The sequence below is a fragment of the Nuphar pumila genome, chromosome 9 (assembly GCF_984573655.1).
Source record: "Nuphar pumila chromosome 9, dmNupPumi1.hap1.1, whole genome shotgun sequence".
Lineage (NCBI taxonomy): Eukaryota > Viridiplantae > Streptophyta > Magnoliopsida > Nymphaeales > Nymphaeaceae > Nuphar > Nuphar pumila.
In genome coordinates, this window is record NC_143257.1 from 119044333 (window position 1) to 119059259 (window position 14927).

Sequence of the window (14927 nt, forward strand, 5' to 3'; positions counted from 1 at the left end):
TTTAATATGTTCAACTCCCTGTGTGTCTCTTCTAATGATTATCATATCATCAACATAGACAAGTAAAATGACAATACCTACATCAAAATTCTTAACAAATAGAGCAGTGTCAGTCACATAGGATCTAAAGCCAATATTAAGCATAACATTTCCTAATCTATCATACCAAGCTTTGAGAGCTTGTTTCAAACCATACAATGCCTTATGCGGGCGAAGAGCCTTCCCTTGAGGTATACCCATACCCTGGGGCGCCTCCATGTATACTTCTTCTATAAGATTGTCATTTAAAAATACATTTTTAACATCTATTTTATATATAGATCAATTTTTAATTGAAGCAAATGCAATAAAGGTTCTAACCATGGTCATGCGGGCACCAAGTACCAAGGTTTCTTCATAATCTATGTTATATTCTTGTGCATATCTTTTGGCAAGTAGCCTAGCTTTGTATCTCTCAAGAGTCTCATCACTCTTGGTTTTTATCTTATATACTCACCTACAACCTATAGGTTTTTTTCCCTGCGTAAGATTTTGAATAGACCAAGTTTGAGTTTTTTCTAATGCATCTAGTTCTATCTTCATCGCTTTAACCCATTCGGAGTATTCTTTGGCTTGATCATAAGATGATGGTTCAATATATGAATGAATTAAAGCTATGCATGCTTGATATTTAGACGAAGAAGAATCATATGAAACAAATTTTGATGGAAGCTTTGAAGCTCTAGATTTCCTAGTTTGCAGTTCTTCTTCACCTAAATTAGAGATTTTTTCAAGTGCACGTGGAGGTTTTGGACATCCCCGTCTAGAGTATTATAAACAAGTTTAATCATCATGAGTAGCTTCATCAAGAGACTCCCTAGCTCTTGATTCAGTGACATTTTCAAAATCATAATCACAGAAGTTTTTCAATGGGTGAAATATTTTGCAAAGAGGATGAAGGCATTATGTTTATAAGGTAAACAACTCTTAAAACAACTTCTGCTATAAAAATCTTAGGCACATGACTAGCAATAAGGAAGGTTCTTGAAGTTTCAATGATGTGCCTATGTTTTCTTTCGGCTAAGCAATTTTGTTGTTGTGTGTGAGGACATGTTCTTTGACGTGTGATGCCATGAAGTTTAAAATAGTCTTTAATATTATTTGATACGAATTCTCTCCTTGAATCAGTATAAAGTATAATTTTTTTATTTTCAAACCTATTTTTAACCAACTTATGAAAGTTTTGAAAGTGAAAAAAGACTTCAAGATTTATGCTTAAGTATATCCAAGTGTGTCTAGTAAAGTCATCCACAAATATGACATAATATGCATATCCACATTTAGATAATATGGGTGTTGGACCCCAAACATCCGAATGAACTAACTCAAGTAGTCTAGATGAAACAAAAGTTCTATCATTGAATGATAATCTCTTCGTTTTTCTAAGAACACAGTCTTCACAAGAGAAATCGTTAAGATTACAAAAAGTTTTCAATTTTGAAAACTATTGAATTTTTGATAAATTTGGATGTCTTAATTTTTTATGCCATACATTTAAATCTAATTTTTGAACATTCATATAATGTATCCCTCTTTCTCTATGACCTTGCCCAATCAACTTCTCTGACTGGCGATCCTGCACCAAACATTCATTTGAAGAGAAAAAATATTACAACCATAATAAGATATTTGAGAGACGGATAAAATATTTAGATTTAATTTAGGAATGTGTGGAATCTTTGGAATAAAAAACCTTTTTGATTTTAAAGAATCCTTTTTAAAATTCTCTATAACTTCAATTTGAAGAGATGTACCTGGCCGTAAAAATATTTGACACACTTGAGTTATTATGATATTCAAATAATATATCATGGTTTGAGGTCATGTGAAATGATGCATCAGAATTGAGAAGTCAAGGGAATTTACCGGGATTGAAAAAGGATGAAACAGTGGCTTCAGTTGAAGACGATGCTCCCTTGAGAGGAGGTTGAAGAGTTTCCACCAGTTGAGCTAAAGACATGCTTCTAATAAATGATTCTTGGGATGTAGGAATGTTCATTTATTCTTGTGGAGAGCCAACCAAAGCAACTTTTTTTCAAATGTCCCTTTTAGTTTAGGACATTGGGGCTTAGTGTGTGGTTCATGACAATAATAACAAATGATTTTCTTTCTATCATAATCATTTCCTTGTATTCTATAGTAAGGTGGTTTATATGCACGAACATAATTTTCTTGTCTAAAGACTGCCAAGATTGAGTTATCTTCATTTCTTGCCACATGTTTTTCAACCTATTTTCTTCCATGCTCAACTCCTCTATAGTGTCTTCAATAGAGGAATTTTTTTCTTCTTCATAGACTTGTGGTTTCAAATTCCGGTCTTAAACCATTGATAAATTGATAAATTAATAAAAATGTTCTGCATCTATTTGTTTTTGGCAGAGTTCAATATCTTTGGGACAATGCCATTTTGACTCTAAAAGATCCAATTCTTCCCAAAGTTTGGACAAGTCATTATAGTATTCTCTAATACTTTTTTCAGCTTGGGTCATAGTCCGAACTCTATCTTGCACATTATACACATGTGCAATATCTTTTAGATAATACATTCTCTTGAGATATTCCCAAGCCTTGTTTGCATGTTCGAATTTTGCAAGGCTAGAGCATTTCTTAACATTCACACTACTAATAATCCAAGACATGATCTTGGTGTTAAATTATGTATCAAATATTGTAATCTCATATATATTATATATATTAAAAGGTGATACATATACATATATGATATATATGTATATGTATCTACCTAATTATATATATAAAATATATATTTCTTTATTATTAGCCATAGGGGTAGTTTAGTCATTTCTCAATTCTTGCGCATATTCATTTTACGAATATGCTTGTAATTTTGCTTTTTATTTTTTCCTTTTCTTCTTTTTTATTTTCCCTTTCTTTTGACTAAAGTCAAATGCACCTTGGGGGGCCCACTCTCATAGACGTTGGGCCCCTCCAACGTCTATGAGTTGGCCCCCTCCAAGGTCGTCCTCATTGTGTATAAATAGGGGCATTCCCCCCCCTTGTAACTTCAAGGCTTTGGGTCAAAGCCCAAGTGATTCATAAAGTGTTTGCATTTCACTTTTACGTTTTTGTGCATTTGTGAGATTTGTATTGTGCCTTTGTGCACTAGTGTTCTAAGTGTTATTGTGCATGTATGCACGTATTTATTATCAAGAATATTAAAGTCTTGATCATAGTATCTTGTTGAAGATACTTTCACATGGTATCAAAGCCATGTTTGAAGAAGGAAGATCGTGCGGTTTTCCACATTCTTGGGTACCTAAAAAACCGTGCCTTCAAGCTATTAGAGATTGGAGTGGATCACTTTCTTCGGGCAATATTTTAGAAATCTTCTTTGTCAAGAAATACTTAAAAATCTATTGAGGTACGTATTCTTTTTTTATTTCTATCCTCTCTAATAGGCGAAAAAGACTCCCACTTCTCCTTCGGGTTTAAACTCAATGGTTCAAACTATCATGTTTGGGCCGGTAATATGGAAGCCCATATTAAAGGAAAGGGGCTTTGGGGATATGTTCAAGGTTTGATAGCAGAATCCGAACAAAAAATTACCATTATCGAAAAAGGAGATATAAAGATTCTTGAAGGAGAAGAAAGACAAAAAGCTCTTGAAGACTATTAAAAAAAACATGACGAATGAGAATTGAGAAACTTCAAGATCTTATCTTGGATTTTCTGATCCGTTGAAACCAAGATCAATGCCAATATCATCAAATTCAAGAAAGTTTCCGAAGCTTGGATATATCTTGAAAAAATGTATACATCAAGAGATTTATCACACAAGTACTACCTTTAAAAGAGGGCATTAACCCTACAACAAAATAAGATGACTATTTGAGAATACTTTGCCGAATTGTCTTCCATTTGGGACGAGCTTGCTATGCTTGAACCCAAATGGAGTGGTGAAGCTATCGAGCTTAGACACAAACAACTAGAGGAAGATCGCTTTTTTAACTTCCTAAATGGCCTTAGACCCGAATTTGAACAAATTCGGTCCTCTTTTCTTTCTTTTTTCACATCTTCCTATATTGAAGATGTAATTACTAAATTGAGTGGGGAAAAAACCCGTATGAGTATTAGTAAAATCAACCCTAGCATCCTTGCTACCTCTTCTATTCAAGAAGAAAGTGAAGGGGTGAATGTCGTTTCAAGACCGAGTAACAATGTGAGGACTTACAAACCTCCTCACTTCAAGAATCAAAATCAAGGAGGAAATGGGCAAAATGGAAAAAGAGACTATAGCAAACTAACTTGTCATTTTTGTAAAGAACCGGGGCATATCAAACCAATTTGCCCAAAATGGAAGAAATTGCTTGCAATGGCTACTACAACTCAACCAGAAGAACGACCATCCTCTTTCAATGAGTCTCTTTCTCTACAACAAATTATGGAAGCTCGGGAGGAATTTTCGGAGCCGCTATGACAACCTCTTCACCCCTCGGTAAGACATCTTGGCTTTTAGATTCCGGTGCATCATTTCTAGTATCTTATTGAAGATACTTTCACACTTGGCATGTCCCATTGTTCATTCTTTCAACTTCTCATAGTGGGTAATTGTTTTGGTTTTCTCACTTTCGGTCAATGAAACCTCTTTCTCACCTTCTACATTGGTGAAAACTAGCTTGGGTTCCAGATCAGACCCATCTACTAGTCCCCACAACCCTTTCCCTAATTAAGGTGTTTCATAATATAATCACATGTTAATTAAAATCATTAAGTTTCACGGGTTTAATGGTGACATTTTCATTGTCATCCATTTTACAAGGAATGGATAGAGAGGGGGCTATGTCACAGGGATTCGGCTAGCAGGGTGCCGCACCCGCGTCGACGCGGGAGCGGGTGCGGCACCGGGTGCGGTCAACCCGATCCTGGGTGCGTTGACCGCACCCAGGATCATTTAGGTCCATTTTCTTTTTTGGATTTTTTTATTTAAAAAAATTTGCCCTTTGAAATGGGCTGCGAAATTTTTAAAAAAAAATTACTGCTGACAGCTGAGACAACAACTTCTGTCAGCTGCTGAGCTGCGATTTTTTTTTTTTAAAATTCTGCTGACAGCTGCTGAGCTGCGAAATTTAAAAAAAAAAAAATTCTGCTGTCAGCTGCTGACTCTGCTGACAGCTCCTTTTTGTTGTCAGCTCCTTTTTTTCGTAAAGGGTTTTCTCTGCTGACAGCTCCTGTCAGCTGCTTTTCAAATCCTTTTTTCGTAAAGGATTTTCTCTCTCCCCTTTATATATATATTTTTACATTTTTGCCCCTGCCGCACCCCCACACCCGGGTTTTTTGGAAGTGCCAAATCCCCGCACCCGCACCCGCGCCCGCACCCGCACCCGCACCCATGTGACATAGAGAGAGGGATAAAGAGAAGAAGGGAGAATAGAAGAGAAGAGAAAGAACAAAAATAAGGACATGTGCACTCCACCAATAACATGCAAGCACTTGAATTTTCTAATGATGCACAATTACGATGCACAATTATGATCTACAAGCACTTGCACAATCGTGATCTCACGAAACACTCCACCAATGTCTCAATCAAGAACACTTGAATAAGAATAAAAAAGAGCTTTGTTCTGATACCATGTAAAGATTCAAAGAGTCCACCAATCTTAACTTGAGTGGATAACAACCAAAGTATTCTCTAAGGAACACACTCACAAATCCCTCAAAGGGAACAACAAAAGTGTTCTAAAGAACACACTCACAAATTCCAGAAAGGGGATACACACTAAGACACACAATATAAAAAATATATTTTATTCAATGAAATGAGTGTGCACAAGCATGCTTTACAAAGGGGAGAACACCCCTATTTATACACAATAGGAAAACAAGAGAGAGAGAGAGGCCTCTCAACGGCTAGAATTCTAGCCATTGGGGTCAAGGTAAAATCAGTTTGACTTGTCCCTTGTTCTCAATTATATATATATATATATATATATATATATATATATATATATATATATATTTGTGTACAATTTTGTTAAATTATGTAATCAAACTTGTAATTTCGCATATATATTTTATATATATAAGGTAATACATATACATATATACAATATATGTATATGTATTTACCAATTATATATATAAAATATATATATTCCTAGTAAGGGTAGTTTAGGAATTTTACACATATTCTTTTTTCAAGAATATGTTTTTGTATTTATTTTCTTTTTCTTTTTTCTTTATTTCTTTTTCTTTTTGCATTTAATGCATTGTACTTGCATTGGGAGGGGCCCAACCCACTAGTCGTTGGACCCCTCCAACGGTCACATTTGTGACCGTTGGAGGGGCTCCAATGACTATGTGGAGCCCCTCCCAAGGCCTCCTCAAAGCCCTATATATATGGGCAGCTCCTCTTGTATTTTTTGAAGGGATTTGGGATTATAGCCCAACCTCTTTAGTTGTTTATGAATCTTATGAGTGCATTTGCACATTTGTGATTCGGTGTGTTGTGCTTGTTGTGCACAAGTGTTCTTGGGTGTGTATGTTCACACGTTTATTCTCAAGGTTATTGCGTTATCGACTAAAGTATCTTGTTGAAGATACTTTCACATGGTATCAAAGCCTCGTTGAAGAAGAAGAATTGCGATCCGCCTTCTCTTGCATTCCTCGAAAAGCGTGCCTTCAAGTTTTTTGAAATCAAAGAAGATCACTTTCTTCGAGCAATATTTTAGGAGCCTCTCTTGTCAAGAAAGACGCGAAAAGTAATTAAGGTACGTACTATCCCTTGCATTCTTTCCTCTCTAATGGGCGAAAAAGACTCCCATTTCTCCCTTGGGTTTAAGCTTAATGGCTCAAACTATCATGTTTGGGCTGGTAATATGGAAGCCCATATTAAAGGAAAGGGGCTTTGGGGTTACGTTCATGGATCCATACCGGAACCGGAACCCAAAATTACCATTATTCAAGGAGGGGATATTAAGATCCTTGAAGGGGATGAAAGACAAATGGCTCTTGAAGAGTATTCTAAGAAACATGATGATTGGCAAATGAAGAACTTCAAGATCTTATCTTGGATTTTTTCATCCGTTGAAACTAAGATAAACGCCAATATCATCAAATTTAAAAGGGCTTCCGAAGCTTGGGTATATCTTGAGAAAATGTACACCTCAAGAGATCTATCCCACAAGTACTTTATCCAAAAGAAGGCTTTGACTCTCCAACAAAATGACATGACCATTCGGGAGTACTTTGCCGAATTATCCTCTATTTGGGACGAGCTCACAATCCTTGAACCTAAATGGAGTGGTGAGGCAATCGAATTAAGGCACAAACAACTTGAAGAAGACCGGTTCTTCAATTTTTTAAATGGCCTTAGACCCGAATTTGAACAAGTTCGGTCCTCTCTTCTCTCCGCTTTCACATCCCCCTCACTTGAAGATGTTATCACCAAGCTAAGTGGTGAAGAAACCCGTATGTGGATTGGCAAAAATAATCCTAGCATTCTTGTTACTTCCTCTACTCAAGAAGATGGTGAAATGGCTAATGCCGTATCAAGACCGGGAAATAACATGAGGACCTATAGACCTCCTCATTTCAAGAATCAAGGTCAAGGAGGAAATGATCGGTATGGCAAAAGAGACTATAGCAAAGTGACTTGCTATCATTGTAAAGAACCCGGACATATCAAACCTTTGTGTCCTAAATGGAAGAAATTGATTGCAACGGCTATGGCATCTCAAGTTGAAGAGCGACCTTCTTCATCAAGTGAGTCTTTTTCTCTTCAACAAATCGTAGAAGCACTACAACCTCTTCTCAAGGGAGGTACTTCCGGAGCCGCTATGTCATCCTCTTCCCTTGGTAAGACATCTTGGCTTTTAGATTCTGGGGCATCCTTTCACATGACCCCTAGCTATTGCTCTCTTTCAAATTTTTCTAAAAATTCTTTTCCATCCTTTGTATCAACCGCGGACGGAACATCTCTTGAGATTAAAGGAATAGGTAATTTTGAAAAACAAGACTTCTTTGTTCCAAAAATTCGTTTTATTCCAAACCTTAACCTAAATCTTCTTTCCGTTTCCCAACTCTCGGACCATGGTTGCGATATAAAATTTTCTTCTAATAAATGTTGGATACAGGATCGCCAGTCCGGGAGATTGATTGGGGAAGGCTCTAGAAGAGGAGACCTCTACTACGTAGATTTTCTTCAAGTTTCCAAGAGTCAATTTTGCAACGTCGTCCAAAACAAAGATATTCATGTATGGCATAAGAGATTGGGTCATCCCAATATAGTTAAAATCTCCTATTTGCCTTTTGTTAAACATCTTTGTAAAAGTGACTTTTTGTGTAATGAATGCATTCTTGGGAAAATGAAATGTTTTCCTTTTCCTCAAAGATCCATGTTTACGACAAAACCATTTGAAATTGTCCATTCCGATGTATGGGGACCGACTCCGGTAATGTCAAAAGGAGGATTTTCATATTATGTGATCTTTGTGGATGACTATACTAGGTTTTGTTGGATCTATTTCCTTAAACATAAACATGAAGTTTTTTCAACCTTTAAAAGTTTTCACATGATGATTTCAAATAAATTCAATGGATGTTTAAAAATCTTTAGGACTGACTCTGGAGGAGAATACCTCTCCAATGAATTTAAGAGTTATCTTGAAAATTTTGGTATTCTTCACCAAAAATCTTGTCCGAAAACCCCTCAACAAAATGGGTTAGCCGAACGAAAGCACAGACACATCATTGAAACAACTAGGACTTTGCTCATTTCTCAAAACATTCCAAATTTTTTTTGGGCTGAGGCAGCCCTTACTTCTGTCTATCTCATAAACCGACTCCCATCGAAAAATTTAAACAAAATTTCCCCTTTTGAAAAACTGTATGATAAGAAACCTAATTATAGCAGGTTAAGGGTCTTTGGGTGTAAATGCTTTGTTCTCACTGATAAGAATGACAAACTTTCTCCTAAATCCATTCCTTGTGCCTTTCTTGGCTATTCTGAAACCCAAAAAGGGTTTCGTTGTTATGATATCAAAAGTGATAAATTATATGTTTCCAGAAACGTGAGTTTTTTGGAAAATATTAGTGGATTTGAACGTTGTGACCCCCATAATGAAAATATGGATTATTCTTTTTTATTTGATTTACTGAATAAGGACGATGATACTAGTGATAATGAGTCAGATCAAAGTAACCCAAATGAATTTGAAACCGAGGAAAACATCTCCTTGCCTCCTTCGTCACATCAACCTATTGGATTACCTAGAGACCCTATCACCTACTCTCATAGAGATCAAAACAACTTTAGGAATGCTTTTGACAGATATAATGATGCTAGTTCCAGTGCCTCTCAGAATGAAGTGATCCCTCGTAGAACTGAGAGAAGTAGAAGGCCTCCTTCTAGGTTCATTTCCTATGACTCTTTTTCGCCAAGATATAGAGCCTGCCTTAGTGCCATCCACTCTTATATAGAACCTAGAAATTTTGAAGAAGCACGAAAGTGCCCTGAATGGATTAATGCCATGGACAATGAACTTGAGGCTCTAAGAAGAGCCAAAACCTGAGAATTTCAAAATCTTCCTGAAGGCAAGAAAACAATAGGGTGCAGATGGGTTTTCAAAGTAAAAACTAAAAGTGATGGATCCCTTGAAAGGTATAAAGCTCGCTTGGTTGCAAAAGGATATAGTTAAGAATATGGTATTGACTATGAAGAAACTTTTGCTCCTGTAGCTCGTATGGTCACTGTTCGATGTCTTATAACTGTTGCCTCTATCAACAAATGAAACATCTATCAAATGGATGTGAAAAATGCCTTTTTAAATGGCGACTTAAGCGAAGAAGTTTACATGGATGCTCCTCCTGGAATGGAGACTCCTAAGGGAAAGGTGCTTCGTCTTCAGAAAGCACTCTATGGCCTAAAACAAGCTCCCAAGGCTTGGTATGATAGATTTAACTCTGTCATGATTGAGAATGGTTTTTCCTCTTGTTTTACTGACACTGCTCTATTTGTTAGAAAATCCAATGCAGGGATTGTAATTTTACTTCTGTATGTTGATGACATGCTCATCACTGGGAGTGATTCTAACGGGATTAAGAGTATAAAATCTATCTTAAAAGATAAATTTGAAATGTCTGACTTGGGTTTTCTAACTTATTTTTTGGGAATTGAAGTAGCATACTCTCTTAGAGGATATTTCTTATCTCAAACTAAGCTTGCTTCTGAGATCATTGACAGGTTAGGTATTACAGATGAGAAGCTTTGCGAAACTCCTGCGGTAGTAGGAGCAAAGATGAAAATTGATGATGGGGTTCCCCTTTTGGATCCTACACCCTACAGACAGCTTGTAGGATCTCTGATGTATCTGAGTATTACCAGACCAGATATATCCCATGCAGTCCATACTGCAAGTCAGTTTCAACATGCGCCTACATCCTTTCACATGAGTGCCATCTTACGAGTCGTAAGATACATAAAGGGTACTCTAAACAAGGGAGTTTTTCTGTCCTCTTCTTCTGACTTAAAATTGATTGCTTATACTGACTCAGATTGGGGAGGTGACCTAAATAACCGTCACTCCACCACTGGCTTTTGTGTGTTCTTAGGAGACTCACTAATTTTATGGAGATGCAAGAAGCAACAAAATGTGTCGCTCTCCTCAACTGAAGCTGAATATCGTGCCATGACAACTACTACCATGGAGATTGTTTGGATTCACCAACTGCTAGAAGATATGGGGATCAAAATTGAAGGACCCACCAAGCTATGCTGCGACAACAAGAGTGCAATCTACATTGCAAAGAATCACACTTTTCATGAGCGGACTAAACACATCGAAATGGACTGTCACTATGTTCGTGAAGCATATCTCAGAGGAGTTATTGATCTCCCTTATGTCACATCCGAATATCAGTTGGCAGATTTCTTTACTAAAGCCTTGTGCGCTCCGCGGTTCAACTTCCTTCTTGGCAAACTTTCGGTCATCTTGCCCTAAGTTTGATGGTGGGTGTTAAATTATGTAATCAAACTTGTAATTTCGCATATATATTTTATATATATAAGGTAATACATATACATATATACAATATATGTATATGTATTTACCAATTATATATATAAAATATATATATTCCTAGTAAGGGTAGTTTAGGAATTTTACACATATTCTTTTTTCAAGAATATGTTTTTGTATTTATTTTCTTTTTCTTTTTTCTTTATTTCTTTTTCTTTTTGCATTTAATGCATTGTACTTGCATTGGGAGGGGCCCAACCCACTAGTAGTTGGACCCCTCCAACGGTCACATTTGTGACCGTTGGAGGGGCTCCAACGACTATGTGGAGCCCCTCCCAAGGCCTCCTCAAAGCCCTATATATATGGGCAGCTCCTCTTGTATTTTTTGAAGGGATTTGGGATTATAGCCCAACCTCTTTAGTTGTTTATGAATCTTATGAGTGCATTTGCACATTTGTGATTCGGTGTGTTGTGCTTGTTGTGCACAAGTGTTCTTGGGTGTGTATGTTCACACGTTTATTCTCAAGGTTATTGCGTTATCGACTAAAGTATCTTGTTGAAGATACTTTCACAAATTTAACATAAACATCAGCAAAGCAAACAAATTTGTGAGAGAGAGCACCATACCTCCTTCACATTCTTCTTCATCGCATATATATATATATATATATATATATATATATATAGAGAGAGAGAGAGAGAGAGAGAGAGAGAGCAGTAGCAGCGGTGGCGGCTTCTCGTTCTTCTTCACATCGAGTGAGAGAGAGCATCAGATCCACCTCCTTCTCATTCTTCACATCGAGATCGAGAGAGAGGTGGTGGGAAGAGATCAAGTGAGAAAGAGAAAGCAGCAGCAACGAGAGAGAGAGAGAGAGAGAGAGAGAGAGAGAGAGAGAGAGAGAGAGAGAGAGAGAGAGAGAGAGAGAGAGAGACCCTTCCCTTAAAAATAAAAAAAATTCAATCACCCCCCTTGTTTTTTAAGAAAATTCATTTTACCCCCTGTTTTAAAAAAAAAATCATTTTAACACACACACACACATATATATATATATATATATATATATATATATATATAGCCGTGTCCCCATACCCACATTTTTCGAACTTTCCGTGTCGTACCCTCCATACTCGTACCCATGTGACATAGGTTTCTCCTCAGGGAGAAACTTTTCTAAGGGAAAAAGTTGCATGGTCCCCCATGCGACTTCCCCCTCCCCAGTTTTTTAGGAGATTAACTCCCCAAAAACAGCAGTAAAGAGGGGGAAGAGTCGTGCTTCTGATGGATTATTTTGACTTTCACTTTTAAGTAACCAAGGTTTTCTAGCATATTCACATATTTCTTTAAATAATATTTTGGACACATTTTCTTTTCTAAATCTAGATCAGAGGATGGCAAAAAGCCGGGTTTTCGTGAAATGTGAAATCTTGTTGATAAAATCTCGAGAATGATCTTTGTGGTTGTGATATGAAACTGAGTATCCTAAAGGGACAGTGATACACTTAGCTTTGATACCATGACACATTTCAATGTCATGTAAACATGAAAAATGAAGAGAATGTGAGACAAACCTGGTTATGCATAGTAGCACATGAATGTGGTATTATGGACAAGATGTTACAAGCTTCTAGAATTGGCAAATTTATAACCGATTAATATAATCTCCCTGCTGTTGTTTTTTTGATGGGTGCGATTAAGTGATGTGTCATGTTTAGTCTGATTTAGCCATGGTGTCCTGAATTATTATAGGAGAAATAAGCAGTTACAATTGCATGGAGTCTGCTTTAGGGTTGAAGGGTAGGTAAATTCTATAAAAGATGGGTGTATGGTTTTAATTGCGGTTTCACCCAAGGACATCACGTCAAATCAAGTTTCATTGTTTGTTTGAATTCACGCCAGAATTCCCTCATGTTCTTTACAATGTTATTTTTCTAAAACAAATGCATCTTATTATTCCTATCTAGGCATGTTGAAAAGTTACTGATTTTGACAGTGAACCCAATAGCTATGAAAGGTCTCCTTTATTCAAAGCTATGCTGGGTCTGTCTCCACATTTTCTTGTTATCCATTAATGCGTGACCTTAACAGGTTTGCTTTCGAACTGTAGGCATAGTGCAACAGAGCATATGAATTGATGCTATTGATATGTTGAAAATTGGCCAAGTAGTTTATTGCTGAGGATTTGGTGCTCAACATATTTGATGTCATGGTGCCATCACTTGTTTAATTCTGGTGTAAAGTATTTAGTATGTTATATTTCTGCATGGTGTTCTGCTCTATTGGACTTGGATTCCTTTTCATGTTGTCTACTTTTGTAACAATTAGTATTTTTTAAAGGGTATGAATCTAGCATAATAAAGAACTGGAATGTCAGGTACGAGGTTCTCATTGAAAATCTTATGGATCCTGCTCATGTTCCATATGCACACTATGGACTAATGCGCACTCCGAGAAGGGAAACACCCAATTTTGTGCAAGTATAATCTGTTCTCCAGGTTTTATTAGCATTATTTTTTTCATAAAATATCACATTAGTTTGTGTTTTATTATCACTATATAATTCCCATGTGGTTTACTGGAATTTGCTTCATGTTCTATACTGCCAACTGTGGGAATATTTTCTTGCAGGCTGACAGAGAAGGGGGAAGACCACTGAACATAACTGTGCAAGATTTGGATGTGACAGGTTTCCTCGCAAAGCAGGAGGGGATGTATAGCAAATTTATAGCACCCTGTATTTTGTATGCATTTCCACCGTTGGATTCAAGTGCTAAAGTGGATTCAGCGGCAAGTGTTGGCTAATCTTATTAAGTGCTTATATTTATCTAAGATTACTATCATACTATGCTACTGGATTAGTGTCTAGATTTCACTGGTTCACTTATAAAATTTATCTGCTTACTGCATTCAGGTTGCTGTGGATGACAATCATCAGAAGAAAAGATTTCTTCTGATTTTTATTTGTGTGCCAGTGGCTCCAGGTAGAAGTAGATTGATATGGTCATTCCCTAGGAACTTTTCTGTATGGATCGATAAAATAGTTCCAAGATGGATGTTTCACGTGGGTCAAAACCTAATTCTCGATTCTGATCTATATCTTGTTCACTTGGAGGTAACATCGTTATCTTTATGATATTCAATGAATCTGTGGTAGTGTGCCTGTTTAAACTTCTGCTAGTGAAATTTTATTTCCAAATATTTTCTGATACAGATTACAATCAGCAGTTGCTCCATCATTCATGTTCTTTATGTTGATTGTACTTTCAGCTCATAGTCATAATATTGTTTGTATGATTATTGTCATTGGACTTTTGACTCTTGTCACCTTTTTAGGAGAACTACCATTGCAATGTATAATATGTAAATAATGTACATATAAGTGAATGAAGTAGAATAATGCTAGCTTTGCTAATGATGTGCAAAAGAAATGTGATGTGGGGAGGATGAGGATTGAGGAAGAGTATGTTGTTTGTCATATTATAGGCCTGTATACTTAGTTGTCAAAGGCGCTAGGCGGAACCTAGGCAGTGAGCCCCTAAAAAGACTAGGTGAGGCCTAGGCGGTACACCAAATAAAAGAAAATTAAAAAACATACAAAATATATAAATAAGCTACTAAAATTAATAACAAAGATGTATACAACATAAAATCAATCAACAATAAGCAATAGACAAATAATAACATGTCAAATACCTTAAAGCAATTACATGACATAAAAACAGTCAAATAGATAACTCATACGCTTATAAATTATATATGAATTAAGTACACAATATATATATCTATATCTATATATTATAAACACATAATATTCTAAATTTATAATATATGTTTATGATATGTTAATATATATAATTATATACAATTACACAGAAAACATATATGTGTGTGCAACTGCGCATCAAACTGAG

At 36.3% G+C, this 14927-nt stretch overlaps 1 protein-coding gene across 1 annotated transcript in view; it reads left to right on the forward strand.

Moving 5' to 3' along the window:
- The window catches only part of ACD1-LIKE (ACD1-like protein), a 64810-nt gene that overhangs the window by 31212 nt on the left and 18671 nt on the right, over window positions 1-14927 (forward strand). The window contains exons 3-5 of the mRNA XM_090017888.1: window positions 13391-13493; window positions 13645-13803; window positions 13928-14128. Of these exons, the coding sequence (XP_089874014.1) occupies window positions 13391-13493; window positions 13645-13803; window positions 13928-14128 (463 nt within the window). The remainder of the gene's footprint in view (window positions 1-13390; window positions 13494-13644; window positions 13804-13927; window positions 14129-14927) is intronic.